General features: G+C 41.8%; 1 protein-coding gene across 1 annotated transcript in view; it reads right to left on the bottom strand.

Annotated features, from left to right (window-relative positions):
• LOC149456822 (cytochrome P450 4B1-like) overlaps positions 1-26743 on the bottom strand; it is a 64769-nt gene extending 38026 nt beyond the window's left edge. The window contains exons 1-5 of the mRNA XM_089684426.1: positions 26478-26743; positions 21388-21532; positions 19000-19044; positions 10769-10896; positions 7149-7273 (exon numbers count right to left, since the gene is read on the bottom strand). Of these exons, the coding sequence (XP_089540552.1) occupies positions 7149-7273; positions 10769-10896; positions 19000-19044; positions 21388-21532; positions 26478-26669 (635 nt within the window). The 5' untranslated portion in view covers positions 26670-26743. The remainder of the gene's footprint in view (positions 1-7148; positions 7274-10768; positions 10897-18999; positions 19045-21387; positions 21533-26477) is intronic.
• Between the last annotated feature and the right edge of the window lie 257 nt (positions 26744-27000).

Here is a 27000-nt window from a genome sequence, read left to right as displayed (position 1 = left end):
AGATTAGAGTGGCTGAAAATGTGTTACTAGTTGGTGTTGATGTGGAATCTCTATACAAATCTATACCTCATTAAATGGGATATAGCAGCTGTCTCTCATTATCTGGATCAGAACCATCCAAGCATGTGGGCCCAAAATGAATTAATTTTAGAACTTCTAGAGTTTGCTTTAAATAACATCTGCTTTCAATTCACTGGGCAGTACTATCAACAAATTTGGGGAACCTCGATGGGGGCCCTGTGGGCCCCATCTTATGCATGTCTCCACCTATGCTGGTGGGAAGAGGATATAGTGTTTGCTTCAGAGATGTACCTTGGCCATGTTGGATTATGGCTAAGGTACATCGACGATGTTCTGATGCTTTAGTACAGCACAAAGCCTGAATTGGAACAGTTCATGGTGGAACTTGGGAGGAATAGCCGTAACGTAAGACTAACCTTCTCTGACGATCCCATTGAAATTCCTTTTTTGGATCTTAAAATTTGTGTCAAAGGAAATAGGTTGATGACCAGGACTTATGGGAAGGAGACAGCGGCCAATACTCTGCTTCATGCCTCTAGTCACACCCACAATCCCTAATTAAGGGGATCCCATGTGGGAAGTTCCTGAGAATACGTAGGAACTGCACTGAGGATGGGGACTACAGGCATGAGGCAGAAGAACTTTATGACCACTTTAGAGAGAGGGGTTACCCACATTGGATGCTTAGAGAGGTTTGGAAAAAAGTGGCTAAAATGAAAGGAGTGAATTGCTTATTGCAAAAAATTCTCAGAAAAAGAAAGAAGATGTTGAAGGGCCAGTGAGAATAATAACACAGTATGGAGCACAATGGAAGGAGGTGTATGACATCCTAAACAGACATTGGCACATCTTAACAGTCTCCTGAGATGGAAAGGATAAAGGGTAAAAGACCGCATATGGTGGCTAAAAGGGCCAATAATTTAAATGACTTGTTGGCTCAATCTGAATTTGTTAAAACATCAAGTAGGGATTGACTCACTGATCTCCCTGAAATGAAAGGTATGTTTCCAGGTGGGCATTGTAAGATCTGCAGGCATGTGGATCGCTCAACAATGTTAATCGATTCTGACCATTCTAAAGAATATGAAATTAGGCAGTTTATTAACTATGGCACTGAAAGGGTGCTCTATATTATTGAGTGCTCTTGTAGAAAATTCCATGTGGGAAAAAACAAAAAAGACAACTGAGGGTCAGAATCGGAGAGCACCTGAGCAGTATAAAATTACAGGCTGATACCCCAAAAGCTCAGTATTTTGCTAAATACCATAGTGATAAAGTGGGGTAAAAGTGAAATGCCCTTAAATTGACAAGCAGGAGGGGTGACTGTAAGGAAACATGTCTTATTAGCTGGCATCCATTTTGTATAATGCCTCCATTTCTAGATGTGTGAACAGTTAGTTTCACTTCTAACTCCTTTTTCGTTTCTGAGAATACTTTCATTTCACTGTAAGCGGAACAACCTTACATGGTATCTCTCAGCTATTTGCTGTTTCCGTTCTTCACATAACCATATTGATAAGAGTGACATGTTTAATAGGTCATCCTAAGATGAAGCACCACCTACTGAGTTCTGTATAACAGGTCTTGTTATGCATTAAACTTTCAGAGATTTAGCTTGCACACTTCGGTGTCTGGAGATTTATTTCTCCCAGGCCTAGTGGGGAAAATAATGAGGACAGGGGGCTACAGACATAGGCTGATTCCTATCAGTGACTTAAATACTATTCTCCTTAAAAAATAAAAGAAGTGGATTTTTAAATTAGGAACAATGAGCCCAAAAGGGTTAAATACGGAAATGAGTTTGAAAATCTTGGAACAATAAGCTCTTTCGGTTATGTACATATAACCTAGTTTTTTTCCCAATGTATTTGGAATGAGAGAGATAAGGTGATTTAATCCCACTCAGTAATGCTATGATGAGCGATATACACATTCTTTCTCTTTTTCTTGTTTAATGAATTCATTGTGGTGACTGCTATCTAGAGGTTGGGCGCCCCTGCTGGTGAGATTCGAGATTAAGGTGTAACAATCGCCTTAAAAAGTGGCAGGTGTGGACACCCATGTGTCCTGACAAAGCTCACGATTCAGTGAGCGGAATGCATTGACGACGATAGTGTCTGTGAACTCTGGCTGTGTCCATGCTGTCGGCACCTTGTAGCTGCACCCACTAAGTATGCACCAAATAGTTACAGGACTAGTCACAGGCTGAGGATTCTTCCCACCACAGCAGCATGTCCTGGGATGAGAGACAAGGTGGAGACTGACAGACGGAACCATTGCTCCAAGTGCTGGGTGGATGAGAGCCTCCATGTACTGAAGATTTGACATGCTAGTGGGTTATGAGAAACTTTATACGCAAAGTATAAGTGCCATGGGCATTTGGAACATTTGAATACAGTCGTTACTATAGCATTGTTCTCCCCATTCAAATGCATGCCGCTGGTCTACTCAATGCCATCTGCTGCCTAATCTGCTCCTCATTTGTCTCTGGCCATTGTTTCAATACAACAGTCTATACACGGTGCAATGCTGATTGATCCAGCTGGGGACTATCCCTAGTGGTGCAGTAATGATCTGTCTTTGAATGAGTACTTACATGCGTTATGAGGCAATGAAGGATAGTTACCCATGCAATTAGTATCTCTGTTGCCATCTGCACCATTAGTATAGGAAGCACTGCCGTTTAACCACTTGCCCTCCAGAGGATTTACCCCTCTTTTCTGACCAGGCCATTTTTTGCGATATGGCACTGGGTTACTTTAACTGACAGTTGCGTAGTCATGCATCGCTGCACCCAAATAAAATAACATAGAGCTTTCTTTTGGTGGTATTTGATCGCCTGTGCCTTTATTTATTTTTTTGCTATCAACAAAAAAGACTGACAATTTTGATAAAAATATAATATTTTTGACTTTTTGCTATTTAACATGTCCAGTTTAACCTCCCTAGCGGTATGATTATTTCAGATTTTTGGTGCTGAAAGCAGTACCATTTTTTTGTATGGAAATTTTTTTTTTTTTTTTTTTTTTTATTGTAGGCCTGTAATTTTTAGGAATAACTCACTGAAATCTGCCCAAACAAGAGTCTAGTAAACATCCCGGATTTGATAAATATTGAAACACAAAATCATAAATTATAATTTAATAAATAATCATAAAAAAATAATAATATAATAATATATTTAATTAAATAATATAATCAAACCAAAAACACTGAAATTTGAAATATAGCGCCAAGTTCGCACATTGCTAAGCAAAGTCGCAGAATCGTTTTCAGTGTCTGATGAAGAATTTCCCCACGAATCATTATCACTCAATTCTGCAAGTGGTTCTGATTTACTATCGCTGTTCTCTAGCCGGTCTAACACCGTGTCTGACATAAAGGGACGCTTTTTGGACGCCATGGACTTTTCTAAGTTTCCAGGCAGAAAGAACAGTCAAAATGCAGGCAGGGCACAGGACAAAGCAGTAGGGACAAAATGTATGTGAAATGTTTTGAAACAGCAATGTTTTACTATGTAATAATCATTTTTAAAAAAATGACATTTTTGAAAAATGTCAAATTTGCCGCCGGTTCCGGCGCCCGTACGTCCCGACGTCACAGGGACCGGAACACGGAAGCCGGATGCCGGCATCGGCCGGAGGAGATGGCCGGGGACGCTGCAGGGGACACATCGTGGGAGCGAAGGACAAGGTAAGCGCTGCAGGGACTCCCTGAGCAACGCCGCATGGTATTCCTGAGTGTAGCTCGGGGTTACCGTTTTTGGTACTGAAACTTTACCCCGAGCTACACTCGGGATTACCGCTAGGGAGGTTAATAAAAAAATTTAAATTTCGTCTTAAATTTAGGCCAAAATATATTCTGCTACATGTCTTTGCTAAAAAAAATCCCAATATGTTTAAATTAATTAGTTTATGTGAAAGTTAGAGCATTTACAAATGGCGGTATACTGTATATACTGGAATTTTTTTTTTTACTAGTAATGGCGGCAATCAGCGACTTATAGTGGGACTGTGGGACTGCGGCGGGTATTCTGACACTGGGGGGAACTGACTTGGTGTCACTGACATCCCCAGTGACACCAGTACAGTGATCAGTGCTAATAAAAAGCACTGAGACTGTACTAGTTGCGCCGGGGTAGGAAGGGGTTAATATCTGGGGCGATCAAAGGGTTAACAGTGTGCTGTTTCACTACTTGGCCTGTGTGTGTGCTTTACTGTAAACACACTGCTTTGTATGGCTCTGCTATGCAGAGCCATACAAAGCGGTGTGCAGGAGCTGACAGGGGAGATTTGTGGTGTTTATACACAGGTCTCTCCCCTGTCGGAGATACTCGGCAATCACCTGGTTCCGGCAAGTAATCACAGGCCAAGACCTGGTGATTGACAACCGAGACCACGAATGGCAGCATGGGTAGGGCGCGCAAGCCCCCTACCTGGAACTGCAAAATCACGTATATATACATTACATGATTTTATGTACCCGTGCCGCCCTGTAACAGTGTTTCTGCTATAGGACGGTGCAGAACTGGTTAATATCTTCCCTTGATGCATCTAGGTGTTTGCCTTTACTTGCTTTCAGTATACCACAGGGAATATCAAGTTCTAAGTACCTGATATCTCATATGAGATGGAAATTTTATAAATCGGCTTGAAATGGAGCATTCCTTATGGTACAATTTTGTGGTATTGAACTCAAGTTGTGCTGATTCAAATACTGAGTATTGAGTGATATGCATGTGGGTATGACTGTAGCGTGTGACACTCCGGGCTCAAATGGGGAAATATTGAGGTGACAACGTTGTCAGCCCCTATTTTAAAAGTGGTTTGGGGAAAATCAATTATATTAGCCTTTTGATGATGATTAATTTTTTATATATAATCTGTATTTTATAAAGGTTGTTTTTTTATGTCTTTTCACGATATGCTGCAGTTGGCTTTCTATTGAGACTGCTTTGTATAGGTTAGTTCTTCTTTAGCGCTATCTATATACATTTTTGGTTGGTACTGTGCATAGCCTATGGAACCCCACCCTATTTGGTGAGTCGGTTTTTATGAAGCATTTTCTAAAAAGGGCCACCTTATTATTGATCACATAATCACTGTATGGGTTCAGACTAGATTTAGAACCCAAGACACCCTAAAGTTTTTTATTTTTTGGTTGGTTGTTGTTGATCTTAGAAATTCAGAGCTGTCCTGTGCCCTTTGAGGTTGATTTACTAAAAGCAAAAAAAAAAAATGTGCACTTGCAAGTGCAATTGCACTCATCTTCCCCAGAGCTTAGTGAATGTAATTAAGCGCTGCCCGATTTCCATCATCCAATCATGTGCATGCAAAAATGCTGTATTTTTTAATTTTCCTTGCACCTGATTTGGCATTCTTTATGAAATTAATCTGCAAATGGTATGTATAAGTGAGCGCACTAAAGGATCAGAGTATAAAATGTCAGCCGCTGTGCACAAAGGTAACCAAATAAAACATTAAATAGACAAAAGGTATATCAGAGGGGATCATCTGGGCCAGGTCAGGTGTAGAAATGGCTCCCTCTCAGGGTGGGGTAGATCCTGGGGCTTTATAGGGTGATCCAAGGGGGTCCAGAGTTCCCCTTTAAGGGATGGATGGGTGCAGCTCACAAAGGTTTAACAGGAGGCTCCCTCTCTGGAGGCTTGGGACTGGCACTGGGCATCTGAGAAATTAGTACTCCCCAAAGGAGTCAAGATAAAAGATGCCCATAGTGTAGTATGTTTAAATTAACAATTTATTAGTTAAATAGATGCATCCGAGTAAAAATAAACAGTAAGATCAATGTGACAGATCAATGTGGACCCCCTTGGATCACCCTAAAAAGCCCCAGGATCTACCCCACTTTGAGAGGGAGCCATTTCTACACCTGACCTGGCCCAGATGATCCCCTCTGATGACATCAGGATATAACATACAACGCGCATAATTACTGCGCGTCCGGTGAGTGTGCTTTTTTTCTGTTTTTTGGAAAGCACAAACACCGACCACAATTATCAATATTAGACGGGCACGAATTGTCACCAATACAAACTATCATTTGATTGCTCATTTTTAAATATTATTTATGCATTATATGGACTTTGCATCTATTCATTATTACTAAGTTTTTAGCGCTCCACTTATATACTTTTTGTTTATGAAATGAAGCCTCACCACATTAACTAAGCTCTGGGTAAAATGAGCACAACTGCACTTGCAAAGTGTACAGTCTATTTACTTTTAGTAAATCCACCTTTTGCATGTTATCTTAAAGTATCTGCTTAGGCCTTTTAGTTCTTCGCCAGAGTCAACAAGTCAGTTAGTACCTATGCTTTCCCGATAAAGACAGCTGGAATGGTGGAGTAGTTTAAGCCCTGGTTTACATCTATGTGGGTGGATGCGGGAATCACAGTGATTCCCGTACATGCAATCACCCACAATGAAACTGTGTTCCCATGGGAAAATGTAGGGGGCTGCCAATCATTCTGAATGGACTCCCTCGTGCATGTAAAATCAAAGTGCATTTGAGGCTGCAGGAACTGTAGGGGAATGGTATGGTCAAAAGGAAGATGACATTTCCCTGCGGGACACATTTTTTCTGCGGGTAACATGGGCACAGTAGCCCATTCAAATGACCCGCAACCTGCTCACATGCAAAGGTGTGAACCAGGCCTAACAAACGAAAACTGGGCAGGACCAACACCACTCAGACCACAAAAATCCTGTGTGTTGTCAGTCCACAATGGGTAACTAGAAGTGCTTTTCTGCCAGTATTCTTTGTGCTTGCAGGGTCTTTTTAAACATAAAACACAAGAAACTGTGCATATATTGCAGATATTGTTGGATGTGTTTTTTTTTTTTATTTTGCCTTACGTTTCAACCTAAACACATGATTAACTGCATAGGTGTCCTTATTTCATGCAATTATATAGGAGGGTAGAGATTCACACATTTGACTTCAATTATGAAAATGAAAGGAAAAGGAATTATATTGTTTTTGGTACCAGCTCTATTCCATCTGTTATTTTTCTAGCAGCAGTGAACAAATTGATAGAATCTCGCTGGCTGCCAAGAACAAGGCAAACATTTTCTTTATGACAAGGCTCAGAATCCCTCGCTACTGACCTGTCATTTTGGCAGTTGCTTTGGTAACTGAAGGCACATTTCATGATGGTGTCCAGCGTCATGAGGCTGACATGATGGAACAGCTCCACTGGTTTTTCATCTGGGATGAGGTGCTCCCATTTAGCCTGAAAAATATAACAATCCGTCAACATGGAAGTCCGGGAAAAACTCATGCGTTTTAGACAGCATTCCATCATTCATATAGGAAAAGAACAAAACGTTGATTATTCAGCAGGGAAAGCACAGAATCTATAGGATCTTAATTTAACAGACACTTAAAAGATGGTTGGATATGCAGATTACTTTTAACAAAGACCAGCTTTGCCGACTGTTCATGTTAAACTTATGCAAAGGAGAAAGGCATGTAGACGTGCAAATCTGAAAGAGGGGGAAAAGGAAATATACAAAGGGAGAAAATGGACTTTAAAGGCACAGAATACATATACACATATTAGTAAAATCATTTGTACTTTATTATGACAATAAGTCATGACAGAAAAACATTTTTAGTTGTACAATATCCCCGTGGAAGGAACAAAACTAGTGATAAAACATACTGTAACCACCAGGAAAAGTCCTATGGGGGGTGAGGGACATTAAGCCGCTAGAAGAATGGGGGCACAATAATGGCCAGCAAAACACAGGCCTCATAGGTCTAAAAAACCATATAAGGGATAGAGGGTCATGATATATATGTTACACCTCTAACTACTTTTTTAAACCTATAAGGCCCGTGTTTTGCTGGTCATTGGTATTGTGCCCCCATATCTGGCTCTTGGATGGCCCCCTACCTTATATGAGCAGTAGAGGAGGTCGGAAATAGGAGGTCTTTTGTTGCTTGGCACACAAATACTTAATGTAAGTTCGATTATATATTCATTTGGATTCTCACGTGTTTATGATATAAGCTGTTACAACCAATATATTTACATGTATATGTTTTCCTTTTTAGATTTTATAATTCAGCCCCTGAGGAAGCGATTGTTGTCGCGAAACATGTTGGGCCATTCTTCTAGCGGCTTAAAGTTACTCACACCCCCCATAGGACTTTTCCTGGTGGTTACAGTATGTCTTATCACTAGTTTTGTTCCTTCGGTATGGCAGGATGTGTGACATTGTCCACGGGGACATTGTGCAATGGAATTTTTAATAAAAAAAATGTTTTCTGTCATGGCTTATTGTCATAATAAAGTACAGATGATTTTACTAATATGTGTATATGTATTCTGTGCCTTTAAAGTCCATTTCCTCCCTTTGTCTATTTCCTTTTCCCCCTCTGTCCATTTAGCAAACTAGGACGTGGTCACGTGGCACCAGTGTATTAAAAATTTGAAGTGACCTAACACCCGAGTGCACTCCAAATCTCTTTTTTTGTTTAGTCATGTAAACGTGCAAGCTTCACAGAAAAGATAATAATAATCAGACAAGATTTACTAGCCTGTACAAGTACTGTTTCCCCTGTTAGTCAACCCTAAGTCCTCATGCACACGGGACGTTTTTACAGCGGCTGGTTTTGGTTTTGGATGTTTTTTTCTACAGCCAGTAAACCCCCCAGCATGTTATCCTATGTGTCCATGCACACGTAGACTGTAATCAACGTTTTTTGGCAGGAACGTTTTATGGCTGGAAAAAAACCCCAGAACTAGTGGGTTTCTAGAGGAGTTTTTTAGCTGTAAAAACGCTCTAACACTGAAAAACGTGGTAAAGCACAGTTATTTGGACTTTTTTTGGCCCCCCCCAAGGCAGACCCAGCAACATTATGGGTGGCCAGGTATAAACAGACTTCTCTGTTCATTTTTATCAGGCTACCTCCAGTCCGATTCTCAAAAACAGAAAAGGATGCAGTCCTTTTCCATTGTTTCTTCTGGTAGGTGGGTGTAAATGGACACAAGTCCATCCATGTACATCTGTTCAGAGCATCTGAACAGAAAACAATGCAACCTTGTTCCAATTTAAAAAAATGGACCTAAATGTAAACATATGTAAACGATTGGTCATACGGTTAGATCAGTAAGTCTATAGTGATGCATTGCTGTACATTTTTCATCCAAAAATGGATAGATGAAAAACGGACAAATGGAACGTCCATGTGAAAGGACCCTAGAGTTCTCTCCCTTTTTGTAGCTAGGCTTAAATATATATTATTATTATTATACAGTATTTATAAAGCGCCAATAGTTCGCTCAGCGCTGTACATTACAAAGGGGGACAGAACATGTGACAGAACAATACCAATACAATGCAAAACATGAGGGGATCGAGGGCCCTGCTCTTTCGAGCTTACAATCTAGGAGGGAGGGGATGGTGGCACAGGAGGAGATAACTGTGGGGGATGGAGTGGTAGGAAGAGTGGAGGAGGTCGACAAGTTAGCATGGGGCGGGGTAGGCTTCCCTGAAGAGATGGGTTTTCAGGGTGCGCCTAAAGGAGAGGAGTGTAGGTGATAATCTGATGGGTTGGGGCAGGGAGTTCCAGAGGATGGGTGACACCCTGTAGAAGTCCTGGAGGCGGGCATGGGAGGAGGAGACCAGGGAACTAGAGAGAAGGAGGTCTTGTGAGGAGCGGAGTGTGCGTGCTGGGTGGTACTTGGATATTAGGTCAGTGATGTAGTTCGGGGCAGTATGGTGGACAGCTTTGTACGTCAGCGTTAGGATTTTGAATTTGATCTGTTGCGCAATCGGAAGCCAGTGGAGGGATTGGCAGAGGGGGGTGGCGGAGACCGAGCGGTTGGAAAGGTGAATGAGTCTGGCAGCCGTATTCAGGATGGACTGAAGCGGGGATAGCCAGCGGAGAGGCAGGCCAGTGAGGAGGGAGTTGCAGTAGTCGAGTCGTGATATGATGAGGGAGTGGATGAGCTGTTTAGTGGTTTCTGGGGTTAGGAACGTGCGTATTTTGGCGATGTTGCGGAGGTGGAGTCTGCACGAGTTTGTTAAAGGATGGACTTGGGGCTGGAAGGATAGGTTGGAGTCCAGAATGACACCAAGTACTCTGGCCTGCGGGGCGGGTTTGATGGTAGCGTTGTTCGATGTGATAGAGAAGTCAATGGGGGGTGGTGTCCGGGCTGGGGGGAAGACAAGAAACTTGGTTTTGGAGAGGTTCAGTTTAAGGAAGTGGAGCGACATCCAGTCTGATATGTCGCTCAGCAGGTGTGTGATTTGGGCGGAGACCGAGGGGGTGAGGTGGGGGGTTGAGAGATAGATTTGTGTGTCGTCGGCATAGAGGTGGTAGTTGAAGCCATGAGAGTGTATGAGTTGGCCAAGGGAGGAGGTGTAGATGGAGAAGAGAAGGGGCCCGAGGACAGAGCCTTGAGGGACCCCAACAGAGAGGGGGAGTGAGAGGGAGGTGGTAGCATTATAGGTAACGCTGAAGGAGCGTTGTGACAGGTAGAATGAGAGCCAGGAGAGAGCAGAATCTCTGAGGCCGAGGGAGTGTAGTTTTTTGAGGAGGAGGGGGCAGGAAATCCAATCTGCTTTTAAATATATTAGTTAGAAAATAAATCAATATGATCAATAATGTCCTACTGATAATAATGCGGGTTTAAAATAGCACCAAGCCATGCCAGATACTCCTGGAATTTATACTTAGTGATTGTAGAATGTATATAAAGTATGTGTGTAATTACCAGCATGACATTTACGCTGTCTGACATCAGTTTGACATACGGCTTCAATACATCATAATGGAAGGCAGGAGTCAGCAGCTTGCGGCGCTGGAACCACTTCTGGCCGGATAACACCAGCAGCCCTTTACCTGAGGAAAAGAAATGAGAACAGGTAATGGATGGAAATGTCAGTCCAACATGTAACAATCTGGTGTTTTTCTACATGCCATCTGAAAGTATGCTTTGTGCATCTAACCCCTAACTTCAGGATCTAACAATAAAATTGCTTTACCCACAACCTTAACCATCAAGTCCAAATGTCAATACTGTACAAATTGACCTATTGTAGTGCCACTTGGTGTTCCCCACAGAAAGAAATAAGAACATTTTAGCATCATTATATGGTGCATTTTTATAAATCAGAGTACTATAGTGGCTTATTTTAACATGTTTTGTCATTGCTCTGTTGGCTTCTGGTGATGCTCTATTTGCGTTTGTGGAATCGGTTTTAGTTTAGGGTACCAGTGGGCTCATCTGTGAACCTGGTGTGCTCACTGGTTGTCTTTTTGTAGGCTATAATCAGCCCCACCTGAAAGCCATGATGCGTTTGCTTTGGCCAGCCATCTTCTGTTTACTCTATACACAACTACATTATCAGTTTGCACCATTTAAGAGCTGGAAAATTTAAATTTGAAAAGTTATACAATTTAGAAGGCATGTTTTCACAGGTCAAAATGTCATGGCTTGGTTTCCCTCCAGCAAAACAATTAATTGCCTTGTATCTCCATTGTGGAATTTAGCTTGCGTTTTTGCTTAACCTTCCAGTTTTTCTGGCTAGGGCAGGCAGAATGACTCAAGTCTGCTGCTGGTTGCTTTTCACAAGCCTGTTATAGGCAGGGTGTACACCGCTGGCCTAAAGTTTTGAGAATTACACAAATATTAATTTACCTGCAAGGAAAAACATACAGTCATCATTGCTTTGCAAACACAAAGGGATTCATAGGCAAGGATATTGCTGCTACTAATATTGCACCTAAAAGAACCATTTATCGGATCATCAAGAATTTCAAGGACAGAGGTTCAATTGTTATGAAGAAGTCTTCAGGGAGCCCAAGAAAGCCCAGCAAGCTCCAAGACCATCTCCTAAAGTTGATTCAGCTGTGGGACTGGGGCACCACCAGTGTAGAGTCCTGTGTCATGCCAACAGTAAAGCATCTTGAGACCATTCATGTGTGGGATTTCTTCTCAGCCAAGGGAGTGGGTTCACTCACAATTTTGCCTAACAACACAGCCATGAATATAGAATGGTACAAAAAGATCCTCCAAGAGCAACTTCTCCCAACCATCCAAGAACAGTTTTGGTGATGAACAATGCCCTTTCCAGCATGATGGAGCACCTTGCCATAAGGCAAAAACGATAACTAAGTGGCTTGGGGAAAAAAAAAATTGAAATGTAGGGTCAATGGCCAGGAAACTCCCCAGACCTTAATCCCATCCAGAACTTGTGGTCAATTGTCAAGAGGCATATAAACAACCCTCCCCCCTCCACAAATTCTGACAAACTCCAAGCATTGATTATGCAAGAATTGGCTGCCATCAGTCACGATGTGGCCCAGAAATTAATTGACAGCATGTCAGGTCGAGTTGCAGAGGTCTTGAAAAAGAAACACTGCAAATATTAACTCTTTGCAGAAACTTAATGTAATTGTCGATAAAAGCCTTTGACACTTATGAAATGTTTGTAATTATACTTCAGTATACCATAGTAACATCTGACAAAAAGATCTAAAAACATTAAAGCAGCAGACTTTGTGAAAATAATATTTGTGTCATTCTCAAAACTTTTGGCCAGGGCTGTAGTGTATTTGCAAGCTGTTGAGTATCTGAGCTGTTGATCCTGCATTGGTAGTGGGGGCAATCCTCTACCAGCATGGCAATGTATGGATGTCCATCATTTTGCTTTGCCTGTGAGATTAAATGTATGACAGTGTAAGGAAATTTTCCAGTTAGAAGGTTAAGAGTTACAGTAGGAAGCTCTATATTTTAGCAAACCTTTCAAATTATGTGGGTGCAAAATGAAAATCAGTGTCTGATACAAACCTCTTCTGGAAACACATTTAGAAGAAAATTGTTTTCAGCTTCACAGAGCCCATGCACATTAGGAATGCATGTGAACCGCACAGGAACGCTGTACGGTTCCTGTGTGATTCACATGCAATTCTGTGCAGTGCGATGGGCTGAAATCACACTGCACCAAAAGTAGTGCATGCACTACTTTTTGAAACACATGGCAACTGCATCGCATGTTACTTTTGTGTTTGCGACCTGTGTTTGGGGTGTCCTTAATTTTGCGCTGACACCTGCAGCAGATCGCAAGGGCAATGCGATTGAAAATGTGTTGTGGGAAGCCACACGGGAACATGGCACTGCATTCTAATGTGAACAGGCCCTCAATGATGTAAGCATAGGTGCTTTTAATGGCTTATGTAATTTCAAGTACATTTAAAATCAATTTGAGACCCTACACAGGTAGGTACTGCTGACCTGCATTGACTATCCCCTAAACTGCACCAATCTACCTTTGCATTCCCATTGACTTCTTACATGAGAAAAGCAGTTTTGGTGTAAACAAAACTTATGTACACAAGCCTTAAAAGTTCTGTCTCAAAAAAAGTTGCTGAAATAGTCCTCAACCAAAACATAGTTTGCACTGTCCAGCCGGAAAACATGGGACACAACTGTCTTCTTGGTCTTGAGCATGTGGGTTTAATGGATCCATTAAGTTACAAACACAGTGCTACAAGCAAAGTCAACAATGAAGTATCCTCTCCTCAATATGGACAGTCATTCCTGTCCAGCAGAATAAATTCTAGGTGATGTGTATACAGTTCTCACGTGTCCCTGAACCCTCTATGGAGTCACCTTTTTATGCAGGACTAGAGTTGTGTCTCCTACACTGTGTGCATCACTGTGTTCACAGCCCCATGGCCTAAGATGGCATGGCATCCTGCGAAGGATAAAAGTTCAGGGGAGACAAGAGAAGCCAGTAGCAATGAAAGTAGTAAATTGTAAGTGGTGGGGTTAGAATTTTAACAAATAGTTTACTGAGAAACGTTTATTTTGTTGTGCTCAATGTGTTACGCTAAAAATACTACTTTAATAATTAACTTTTAGCAAAAGTTACAAAACTCTACTAGTGTTGATGTACAGTGGGGATCGAAAGTTTGGGCACCCCAGATAAAAATTTGTATTAATGTGCATAAAGAAGCCAAGGAAAGATGGAAAAATCTCCAAAAGGCATCAAATTACAGATTAGACATTCTTATAATATGTCAACAAAAGTTAGATTTTATTTCCATCATTTACACTTTCAAAATAACAGAAAACAAAAAAATGGCGTCTGCAAAAGTTTGGGCACCCTGCAGAGTTAATATCTTGTACTGCCCCCTTTGCCAAGCTGAGACCTGCCAGTGTCATGGATTGTTCTCAATCATCGTCTGGGAAGACCAGGTGATGTCAATCTCAAAGGTTTTAAATGCCCAGACTCATCTGACCTTGCCCCAACAATCAACACCATGGGTTCTTCTAAGCAGTTGTCTAGAAAACTGAAACTGAAAATAGTTGACGCTCACAAAGCTGGAGAAGGCTATAAGAAGATAGCAAAGCGTTTTCAGATGTCAATATCCTCTGTTCGGAATGTATTTAAGAAATGGCAGTCATCAGGAACAGTGGAAGTTAAAGCAAGATCTGGAAGACCAAGAAAAATATCAGACAGAACAGCTCGCAGGATTGTGAGAAAAACAATTCAAAACCCACGTTTGACTGCACGATCCCTCCAGAAAGATCTGGCAGACACTAGAATTGTGGTACACTATTCCACTATAAAGAGATACTTGTACAAATATGGTTTTCATGAAAGAGTCATCAGAAGAAAACCTCTTCTACGTCCTCACCACAAAAATCATCGTTTGAACTTTGCAAATGAACATATAGACAAACCTGATGCATTTTGGAAACAAGTTCTGTGGACCGATGAGGTAAAAATTTAACTTTTTGGCCGGAATGAGCAAAGGTACGTTTGGAGAAGAAGGGGCACAGAATTTAATGAAAAGAACCTCTGTCCAACTGTTAAGCATGGGGTTGGATCAATCATGCTTTGGGGTTGTGTTGCAGCCAGTGGCACAGGGAACATCTCACGAGTAGAAGGAAAAATGGATTCAATAAAATTTCAGCAAATTTTGGATGGTAACTTGATGCCATCTGTGAAAAAGCTGAAGTTAAAGAGAGGATGGCTTCTACAAATGGATAATGATCCTAAACACACCTCGAAATCCAGGGGGGATTACATCAAAAGGCGTAAACTGAAGGCTTTGCCATGGCCTTCACAATCTCCTGACCTCAACATAATTGAAAATCTATGGATAGGCCTTAAAAGAGCAGTGCGTGACAGACAGCCCAGAAATCGCAAAGAACTGAAAGACTTTTGTAAGGAAGAATGGGCAAAGATACCTCAAACAAGAATTGAAAGACTCTTGGCTGGCTACAAAAAGCGTTTACAAGCTGTGATACTTGCCAAAGGGGGCAGTACAAGATATTAACTCTGCAGGATGCCCAAACTTTTGCAGACGCCATTTTTTTGTTTCCTGTTATTTTGACAGTGTAAATGATGGAAATAAAATCTAACTTTTGTTGACATATTATAAGAATGTCTAATCTGTAATTTGATGCCTTTTGGAGATTTTTCCATCTTTCCTTGGCTTCTTTATGCACATTAATACAAATTTTTATCTGGGGTGCCCAAACTTTCGATCCCCACTGTATATGAACACTTTGCTTTTGGACAACAATTTATCGTATATACAATTATGAAACCTGACAAACCCCAAACTGTGTTGTGAGCAGGGGCGGACTGACCATTCGGGTACTCAGGCACTGCCCGAGGGCCCGGGGTCAGTAGGGGGCCCCATGAGATGTCCCTGGTACCTTTCATAGGCTTTTTTGGGTGTGGTTTGAGTGTGGGCGAGGACACAGGGGCCCCATAATCCCCTACTGCCTGGGGGCCCCATGAGTTGTTAGTCCGCCCCTGGTTGAGAGAATGGGAAAGTGGTAATGAACCCAGTGCCACCTTAATTTTCCCCCCAGATTCACAAGTCTGTAACAAAACTGTCAGAATAAAATCTGTCTATGCTAGGCAGTCACGGAAGGTGACACATTTGCAAAACATAATCCACGGTAAAAAAAAGATATTATACAATTCAACTAGTCAGGGTCTTCAAAGGACTTCTAATGAGACCCTGTTGTAAATGGCCAAGTCATAAATAGTTTGGTGTATAGCTTAAGAAATACACATCTATGAGACTATGTACCTATAGCTGAACTCTCATACATCTTAAACTCTCAACTTTCATTTATATCCCTGAACTCCTACGGTAATAGAGGTACCTTCCCAAAAATACTTACATTAATGTAGAAAAAAATACCACTCAGTTAGACACCACACTTATATTACAAGGTCCAGAAGTATAATACATTAGTCCTACTAGGAGAAAGACATCCTAGATCTCCACTTCAGCCAATCAAAGGAAGCCTTGTATTTATTGATAAAAATACAAGGAATCTCCTGAATGGCAGAGATGCACTCAGCCCTACACGCTTTAATTAGCTATTAAACCCAAAACCAAAAATGGTCTTTTTTCCTCTATTTTCACCTGGTGGTTTGGCCAATAACACACCTCGTGTTTTAGAATTCCCCTACTCTGGATGCATGAGCATAGGAGGCACAGCAGACAGCAACATTGTCAGTCTGGGGAAAGGGAGGTAGTGTTAAATGTTCTCTCACATTTAAATACATTAACAAACTGAAGCCAAACTCCAGCTCACACTTTATAGTCAGTTACAGCAAACAGTTTATTTCCTTTTGGGATAAATACCAGTCTTAAATGGTTTGCCCCATCTCTGTAATCTGATACATCTAGAAGAGAGCTTGTTCTTTTGACAAGCAACAGACGTATTGGCTTGGTCACCAGATGAAAATAGAAGAAAGAAAGCCTAAAAAGAAAATGAATGCAGACACCATGTCTAAGAATTGATAAGCTGTAATATAGTAACTGTTAGCTTTAAGGTTTAACTCTGCTTTAACTTCCTCAGCAAATGCTGATGTAGCACCCTCCTGGGTAGGTGCTAAGATTAGATAGATAGAATTAGTTGTGTTTTTGATAGGTATAAATAGTTGTCACTCTGTAGCCAGAGTAACTGTAATTATTTGTTAGGTAAAAGCATAGGCAGGTCACTGTACTTGGTGAGCTGTGATCATTTAGTTAAGTCTGCTCTGTGTGCTCAGGTCCTGCTAGTCTGCCTAGTCTGCTCTGCATGCCTTTTGTATTGCTCTATGGCATACTGGGTAGCTGTATTTATTCAGTGAGCATACTGAGTTCTGAGTCTTTCCTGTATAGGATCATCCAAGCCTGGGAGAAGGCACGTTGTCCTCCTAGGCATCTACTGCCGTGTGGCCTCAGGTGGGTGACCTGAAGACCTGAATGCTCTGCTATGCTGACTGAGGGGCTCCTGAAGATCTGGTGTGGTACCATGGAAGAAGGCACCCAGCTGCTCTTGGGCCTTTTGAGTACAGACATTCCAAAAGGATCTTTGAGACTTTGTGCTGTTTAACCCCCTCTGGTGCTAGGAAGTCAACTCCAGGTCTAACAAACAGAACACCGTCTGCTGTTCCGAAGAGCTTTGTCCAGCTGTCCTGCTTTTAAAGGGACATTGCTCTGGGCTCTAAAGAAGTTACTACTAGCACTGTTAATACTACTTTGTTCCTACTGCCTTAAAGATGAAGTCCACTGTTTGATCCAAGCAGAGACTTTGACATAGCTTGCCCAGAAGATTAGACAAAGCCCTCAATGAGTATAGTTCCTACTTTTGGAGTATCCCACTCATCTCCCTCAACCCTATCCCAATTCTTCAAAAATTAAAACAACACCCCTAGACTGATTATTGGAGAAACGTGTGAATGAGCCTGCGTACCTGGCTGCAGGGAAAGTAACCGGGGAGGACAGTATTCCTGCGGCTCCTACAGGAGTAGTGCTACACTACCACAGTATATTACAGCACACCACAGTTTTGTAGTGGAAATAGTTAAGTTGTGCCATATTGGTACAAACAAAATATTTTAAACTGAAATAAAGCTGGCATTCTACTTTAATAGTGTGTGTACTGGAGCATTATAAAACATTTCAGCACACCCAGAAAACACTCTGTCCTTTTAATTGGGAAGGGGGGGGGTAGCTTTATGACACCTTCTTCAAAGACTAGAAAACTTGATTGCTCAAGTGGCTGTGAGCTTTTATTTTACCACCACAAATCCTAAAATTACACTACGGGTCACATTAAGGGGGCCAGTGACTCTTGCAAACATCAGATTAGATTTTATCTTCAAGTGATCAAAACTGTGCAATTTACTGAGACCAGGTGAACTCTGATTAAAGTGGAGCTTTACACAATTTTTTGTGTTCCACTCATCTGGCTCCTCCTTCCCCCTTTTAGCAAACTGAACAAAAAATATTTTTTTAGGGGTGATCCTTTTTTTTTCGAGGAGTGCAGCCAGTTCTTCTGCCTTCTGGCCTAGGACAGAATGGCATCACCCCCTACCCCTCCCCTTCCTTTCTGGGATGCGTATATAAGACATACAGTATATATAACCCACTACACATGCACTGTGCATCAGGAGAATGGGTGCAAGAACCCGGATAAGACCGCCGACCTCTTGATGAAGTCACAAAGAAGATGGCGGCGCTGGACCTGACAGTGTGGCACCTTTCAGGGGATGTTATCGGGACAGTACTGGATTCACTGGGAAAAACTTCACTCTCGAAGGGTGAAGTTCCTCTTTAATTATTTTTCACTTTTAAACCCTTTTAGTCTACTGTTGCCTATTTCTGTTTTTGTAATATCTTTTCTGTAAATATTTCTTGCACCATTTTGCTAAATCTTTCAATGCTCTAAGTAGAAAGTAGGAACTCTGCCTCTTTAAAGAGGCTACCGCAGTGTAAACTCCGTTATATTCCTGTCTGGGCATGGCAGCAAGTGACAGACATTTTTTAAAAGTCAGAATCCCAACAATGGATGCAATGAAGGGTGTGTGTTTCAGTTAAAACATGTAGTAGAATTCACTGTGTTTATGTAAACGGTTAACAGCTTATTCTCCCAATATTTGTGGACTTGCTGTAATTTTTTTTATTTGTGTTACATACCAATCCATGGAGTTAGGACGTCATAGCTAAAGGTATCCTTGGGATCTATAAGAATGAAAACATTACATTCATTATATCAGACTTCCTTGTTAGTGATTACAGTCTAATATATTGTAGTACAGGGTATAAAAGTTCTTGTTTTGGCCCATGAGAAGAGTCTTTGAAGAACAATCCTTACAGATTTATTACAGATTCCCCTTACGCATTACTCAAGGTTCTGCGTGGTTGCTAATTAAACCTGGTGACAGATAATACTCGGTGTCATCTGTTTTTTACCTTGGAGCCCATAAGAGGGTCCAGTTTTTACATTCATAATAAATAGTTCTATGACAGTCTGCATAAGCTGATTTGATTGCTAGGAAATTACTCAAAAGAAGGCCATCAGATTTGAAGGTTTAGCATTTTAATCTTTGTAGTGCTCCACAGTGTTACTACTTGCTTTGTCAAATAAAGACCTGAGCTTCTTGGGGACGGTGGAGACTCGGCCATGGTATTGGAGGCGGCAGTTCTAGGATCCTACGAAAGCTTGCGACTTCTTTTGTATCGGGGTTCAGGAGCTACCATCCCTCTCACTGACACATGAGGGTCAAGGCATGGGAGCTCACTCGGCGCATTCTGGCCCCTGAGTGCATGGCTGTCCCTCCAGCCTCCCCACTCTGGTGGAATCCTAAGTTTCCTCATTTCGCCTCTATTCTTGATCCCATTTTGTGTGCCTCCAAAGGTATCAAAACTATAGGGGATGTAGTGGGGGGAGGTGAACTACTCGAGTTTGATGCCCTGAAACACAAATATGATCTTCCCAATGTCTATCCTTTTCGCTATATGCAACTAAAATATGTCTTTATTGCTCAGTTTGGCTTCATTCGTATAGAGACTCAGCCTTCCACACTGGAAAATGTTCTTACAGATGATTCAATGAAAAAAAACAGGTCTGAATTATACAGGGAGCTTTTTCAGACTCCCCCTTCCTAGGTTCTCTGGTGTTGGGTGAGGTGGACGTCCACCTCACAGAATGTATTATACCCCTGCCAGCCTGGCTCGGATGTACCCTCGGGTGTCCACAGAGTGCTAGTGTTGCTGGCACTCCCCGGCCACATGTTTTGGGACTGTCCGGTGGTTCAACAGTTCTGGAAAGATCTACTGCATTGTATTCTTAGGATTACTACCGTACCAGTGCCAGTAACCGTGTCTGTTTGTCTCCTTGGTCTGGTGGAGGGTCTTGCTCTTACTAGGGCCCAGTGTACCCTGCTTAGCCTCCTGTTGTTTTATGCTTGTATAGCTTTATTTATTTGAGGTACTTATATAGCACCATCAATTTATGCAGTGTTTTACATATATATTATACAATGACATCAGTTTCTAATCCTCCTGGGGCATACAATCCAAGGTCCCTAACCTACATTAATACACATACTAGGGCCAATTTAGACAGCAGTCAGTTAACCTACCAGCACGTCTTTTGAGTGTGGGAGGAAACCAGAGTACCCAGAGGAAACCCACACAGACACAGAAAGAACATACAAACTCCAGGCAGGTGGTGCTGTAGTGGGGATTCGAACCAATGATCCTAGTACTACCAGGTGGAAATAATAACCATTTAGCCACTGTGCTAAAGCTTTAATTCTGTACTGGATAAAACCTGAGGTTCCTTCTTTATCATACTGGAAGGGGCTGGTTAACAAAATGGTCCCTTTTTACAAGGTCAGTTACAGGAACAGGGGATGGCCAAAATAAATTTGATAAGGTGTGGCAGGTCTGGTTGGATAGCCCTTCCTTCTCTGACTAAAATGGATCTATCATAGACTTCCACTGCTTTACACTGTGTTACTTGGCAAGTGTTTGGACGCCCACTTTGGAGATTTTTTTTTTATGCCTGGGCATAATCATTAGTAAATGATAGTTCCCCTAGTTTCAAGGATGACACCATATATGAGTATATCACCTCTTGAGGTATATTTTCTTCAGGTGTCATTTCTACTGTACAGGGAGGTCATCTCTTCTACGTATGGCCCACAGAGGCTCCAATATCCGATATAGGTTTACACTTGTGCTGGTGCAGTAACACCTGTTCCCACACCCGCAACCACTTGCAACAAATGCGCTGCTCCTTTGCCGAAGCATTGGGATGCCATTAATTTTTAATGACACCCCCACACATCTGAAAAAAACAGTACGTTTTGTGTTGCAGTAAATCAAATGTTGCAAAAGCACCATGTAAATTTCCTGCAGCTGAGTTTCAAAAAAGGTGCAGGAGCAGCAGCCCATTCAAATGAATAGGCTTCCATGCCTGTGCAAATGCGGCTCACAAGGTCGCATATATGGGAACCTAGTCTAACAACAATTTCTTGAACATAAAAACATATTAAACACATTTTCACAAGGTCTCACCCTGCCTGGAAAGAATAGCTTTTGCATAATCAGGATGACAGATATACAGCAATCCAAAGAAATTTCCCAGCCACAGAGGGTAGGCATATGGATACTGTCCAGCATAGCACATTATAACGCCTAATTCGCTTCCATCTCCAGGGAACTGAAATAATAAAAATGCAGATAATGAAGCTTATTTATAGAAACTGGACCACATTAAGGCTTATGACACGTGAAGTCTCAGTACAAAGTGAGCTGACTACGGGAGAATGACATTGTGGTGGGTTATGACCCTTTGTAAAACGCTAACGCTGGTCACAAAATCCGATTAGACCATCTTTTTTTAAAGTGTTACTGAACTCACAACAGTAACATCAGTCTGTATATGCAGTAAAGCATGCTTGTTATTCTCACTGTGAAACCTAAGGGGTTAATCCTCTGCATTGTGTAAAAAGGCTGTTTGATCTTGTCTTCTCTGATCCTTCCCTTCTTCTACTGTCCCTAATCCATCTCCTGATAGAACAGAGACTTGGGGGCAAGCTGCACATGCTCACTTTGGTGTGTCCCTGGTTTCTCTGATCCTCCCCAACTCATCTTCTGATAAGACAGTCTTTGGAGTCACTCTGCACATGCTCAGTTTAGTGTGTATTAATAGAGTTTTTTTTTTCTTTGGGAGGGTGCATGTGATCAGCACAGGGCCAATCAACACTGTCCAGACAGAGAGTCAGGGGTTATGCAGCCTCAAAGGGCAGTTAGAGCAGAATGAAAACTCCTCCTACAAGTTTTAACCAGTGCTTTGCTGGACACTGATAGAAGTCACAAGACGGCTATATACTGCTGATGAGAAAAAAAATTTAACAGTTTATTTACTGAACTAATTACATTTTCATGTTCTGTGTACTGTGGGTGACAAGATATAGTGAATGCGGGGTCCTGGGTTTAGTAACATTTTAACCTCCCTGGTGGTATGATTATTTCAGATTTTTGGTGCTGAAAGCAGTACCATTTTTTTGCATGGAAATATGTATTTTTTTTTTTTATTGTAGGCCTGTAATTTAGGAATAACTCACTGAAATCTGTCCGAACAAGAGTCTAGTAAACATTCCGGATATGATAAAAATTGAAACACAAAATCATAAATTATAATTTAATAAATAATCATAAAAAATAATATAATAATAATAATACATTTAATTAAATAATATAATCAAACCAAAAACACTGAAATTTGAAATATAGCGCCAAGTTCGCCCATCACTGAGCAAAGTCGCAGAATCGTTTTCAGTGTCTGATGACGAATTTTCCCACGAATCATTATCACTCAATTCTGCAAGTGGTTCTGATTTACTATCGCTGTTCTCTAGCCGGTCTAAAACCGCTTTTGACATAAAGGGACGCTTTTTGGACGCCATGGACTTTTCTAGGTTTCCAGGCAGAAAGAACAGTCAAAATGCAGGCAGGGCACAGGACAAAGCAGTAGGGACAAAATGTATGTGAAATGTTTGGAAACAGCAATGTTTTACTATGTAATAATCATTTTTAAAAAAATGACATTTTTAAAAAAATGTCAAATTTGCCGCCGGTTGCGGCGCCCGTTTGTCCCGACGTCACAGGGACCGGAACACGGAAGCCGGATGCCGGCATCAGCCGGAGGAGATGGCCGGGGACGCTGCAGGGGACACATCGCGGGAGCGAAGGACAAGGTAAGCGCTGCAGGGACTCCCTATGCAGCGCCGCATGGTAAGCCCAAGTGTAGCTCGGGGTTACCGCTTTTGGTACTGAAACTTTACCCCGAGCTACACTCGGGAATACCGCCAAGGAGGTTAAGCTCACCATACATATTACCAACCTACATATATCAAACACAAGGTCCCCAGGCATATGGCCCTCACACCTCTCTTGCAGCTGCGGCACCCCCCTTGCCTCCACCCCCACCTTGTCTCAGCAGTGGACAGCAAAGAGGAGGACAGAACTCATAGATCCTGTGCCTCTCTGCGCAGCCGCAGCACCCCCTGGTAGCCACCTCTCCTGGTCTCAGCATTCAACAGACTCCGGCTGCTGTCTCAAGCTCTCCTCAGGTCCTCCTCCAGACCCTGAACTTTCTGCTTATCAGCTCCTCTCCCAGCTTCTTCCCGGCAGCAGCACAAGGTAAGAGGTGTGCACTGTGATGTAAGGAAAGGTGGGGGACTCTTGACTTATGATGCTGGGGGGCTTTTGACATCTGATGTTAGGGGTGGTTATCTGTTTGCCATTATTTTTCCTAGACTTCTACTTTCAGAGCTATTTATTACTTAAGTGATAATTAAAAGCAGTAATAATTGAGTGCAGAGACAATTCCTTAATATAAAGAGTAGATACATTTATATAGTCTTACAGATACAACCGGCCTTTGAGGGCAATAATGCTGACGCAGCCCGCGGTGAAAATGAGTTTGATGCCCCTGAACTGTACAGTTTCTGTGCAATCAACTTTAGATTTACCATACCTTTGCAATATGAGTGCGCACCTAAATTATACATTCTGTATCCAATCAGGCGGATCCATGCACTACACACAGCTAAAGTACAGACATATTGTAACGTGCATGGTGAGCTTTAGAATCTCCAACAACTCATTTATGAAAGTACCTGTTGATTCGGACATCATTTTAAGTTTTTAAATTGTTTAGCATTCACTCTTACTTATCTGTAAATCTATAGGTCATTGTACGAAGTTTGAACAATCAAGAAGTAATATATGTGGCCAGCTTGATTTACTAAAGGCAAACAGACTGTGCACTTTGCAAGTGCAGTTGCACTCTGCAAAGGCATTTGCTCCAGAGCTTAGTAAATGAGGTGAAGCTTCACTTTGCACAGAATAGCCAATCACATTCAAGGAAAGTAAAAATAAAACAGCCTTTTGCTTGCACATAATTGGATAGTGGAAGTCAGCAGAGCCTCTCCTCATTTACATGAGCAGCACAGTGGCTAAGTGGTTAGCACTTCTGCCTGGCAGTACTAGGGTCGTTGGTTTGAATCCCAACCATGGCACCACCTGCCTGGAGTTTGCATGTTCTCCCTGTGCCTGTGTGGAGGTACTCCAGTTTCCTCCAACAGACATGCTGGTAGGTTAATTGGCTCCTGTCTAAATTGGCCCTAGTATGTGTATGTATGAATGTAAGTTAGGGACCTTAGATTGCACACCTGTTGAGGGTTAGGGACTGATGTGAATGTACAATATAAACATATGTATGACAGAGCTATATAAGTACCTGTAATACACCCTGTTCCAAATGATTATGCAAATTCTATTTAAGTGTCAAAAAGATTAAATATTTTGTTTTTCAGTTTAACTCATGGATGGCATTGTGTGTCAGGGCTCTCTTGATCACTGAAAACAATCTCGGACACCTGTGATAATTAGATTGGCCGGTGGGCCCAATTTAAGGAAAAACTACTAAAGGAGGGTGTTCCACATTATTAAGCAGAGCACCATTTTCAAGCAAAATGGGGAACAAAAAGGATATCTCTGCTGCCGAAAAGAGTGAAATAGTTCAATGCCTTGGAGGAGGTATGAAAACATTAGATATTTCTCAAAAACATAAGCGTGATCATCGCACTGTTAAGAGATTTGTGGCTGATTCAGAGCACAGACGGGTTTGTGCAGATAAAGGCACATTGAGGAAGATTTCTGCCAGATCCATGCATCGGATCAAGAGAGCAGCTGCTAATATACCATTACATAGCAGCAAACAGATATTTGAAACTGATGGTGCCTCTGGAGTCCCACGGACATCAAGGTGTAGAGTCCTCCAGAGTCTTGCAACTGTGCATAAACCTTCTATTCGGCCACCACTAACCAATGCTCACAAGCAGAAACGGCTGCATTGGGCAGAAAAATACATGAAGACTAATTTTCAAACAGTCCTGTTCACTGGTGAGTGCCGTGCAACCCTGTATGGAGTAATGGATGGTTGGTGGACAGCCACCCTGTTCCAACAAGGATGCGACGTCAGCAAGGCGGCGGTGGAGTCATGTTTTCGGCTGGAATCATGGGAACAGAGCTGGTTGGCCCCTTTAGGGTCCCCAAAGGTATAAAGATGACCCCTGCAAAGTATGTGGAGTTTATGACTGACCACTTTCTTCCCTGATACAGAAGGAAGAACTATGCTTTCCGTAATAAAAGCATCTTCATGCATGACAATGCACCATCTCATGCTGCAAAAAATACCTCTGCATCAATGGCTGCTATGGGGATAAAAGGAGAGAAAGTCATGGTGTGGCCTCCATCCTCCCCTGACCTCAATCCTATTGAGAACCTTTGGAGCATCCTCAAGCAAAAGATCTATGAGGGTGGGAGGCAGTTTACATCCAAACAGCAGCTCTGGGAGGCTATTCTGACATCTTGCAAACAAATTCAAGCAGAAACTGTCCAAAAACTCACAAGTTCAATGGATGCAAGACTTGTGAAGCTGCTATCAAAAAAGGGGTCCTATGTTACAATGTAATGTGACCTGTTAAAGTGTTTAAAAAGTTTGATTGAAATAGCTTTTGATTTCAGTAAATATGCTGCAAACCCAACAAATGACAATTTTCAGTTCTTTACAACCTATAAAGTGTTTTGAAACTTACTGTCTGTAATAATTTGGAACAGTGCATTGTACGTTTTTATGTTTAAAAAAAATCCTGTTATCATTAGGAGGTTTGTTCAATAAAATGTGAATTGTACTCTTAATAGTTGATAACATGAGAATTATGCTGACTGTTATTTACATCAATTATTTAGGTAAATGAGAAAAATATCATTTGCATAATAATTTGGTACACGGTGTAAATACTAAGCACTGGGACAAATGCCCTTGCAGTGTACTACTGCACTTGCAAAGTGTACAGTCTATTTGCCTTTAGTAAGTCAACTCCATGTAGTGTTTTTTTTTAAATAAAAAGTAAACATTTGTGATATTTTACATGAGTTCTTTGACTTCCTAAAAAAAAAAAAGATATGCACATTATACATTTTTGACATACCACAGTCTACACAGGTGACACACCTAGGTGATCTAATGTTTTTTTCTCTGGGTTTATTATTCTAGATTTTCCTAGCTGTATATTTACGCACATACGTCTTACCTCGTGGGCATTGCCATACAGCCAGTGACGTTTAGGACCTGGGAAAGGACTGAATGCTCTGTTCAGATACCTCCATCTCACAAACAACTTAGAGACTTTGAACAGAACAAGGAGGAGGCAGAGCCAGGCGGTCCAGTGACACAGATCATGGAAGCTCAGAGACAGAAAGCCAAACAGCCCAGTGATAGCCATGAAGGACAGTATCCAGCAGCAGACCTGGAAGCACACTGGAAGGTGACAGCATGTTCACAGACCATAGTAATGCAGAGTAGGAGAATGAGGTAGATGGGAGGGGGGGGGGGGGAGGAGCTGATATAGGTAATGCCTGCAAGGAAGCTCCATGACTGAGGACTGGTTCACACCAGAAGCATTGCTCTGCACTCGGATGCATTTTCGAAAGCAGCAAATGACACGGACAAGAGAACACGTTGTTTTTAGCAGGACAAGTTTTCACCAACGCAATGTATAATATGGATTACAAAACACAGACATATCCTGCATGCCAGATTTTTTTAAAAGGTTA

The sequence above is a fragment of the Staurois parvus genome, unplaced genomic scaffold (genome assembly GCF_062004578.1).
Source record: "Staurois parvus isolate SC_StPar_1 unplaced genomic scaffold, SC_StPar_1.0 ptg000347l, whole genome shotgun sequence".
Lineage (NCBI taxonomy): Eukaryota > Metazoa > Chordata > Amphibia > Anura > Ranidae > Staurois > Staurois parvus.
Note: the sequence above shows the minus strand (reverse complement) of the source record. Positions and strands in the feature narration are given on the sequence as shown.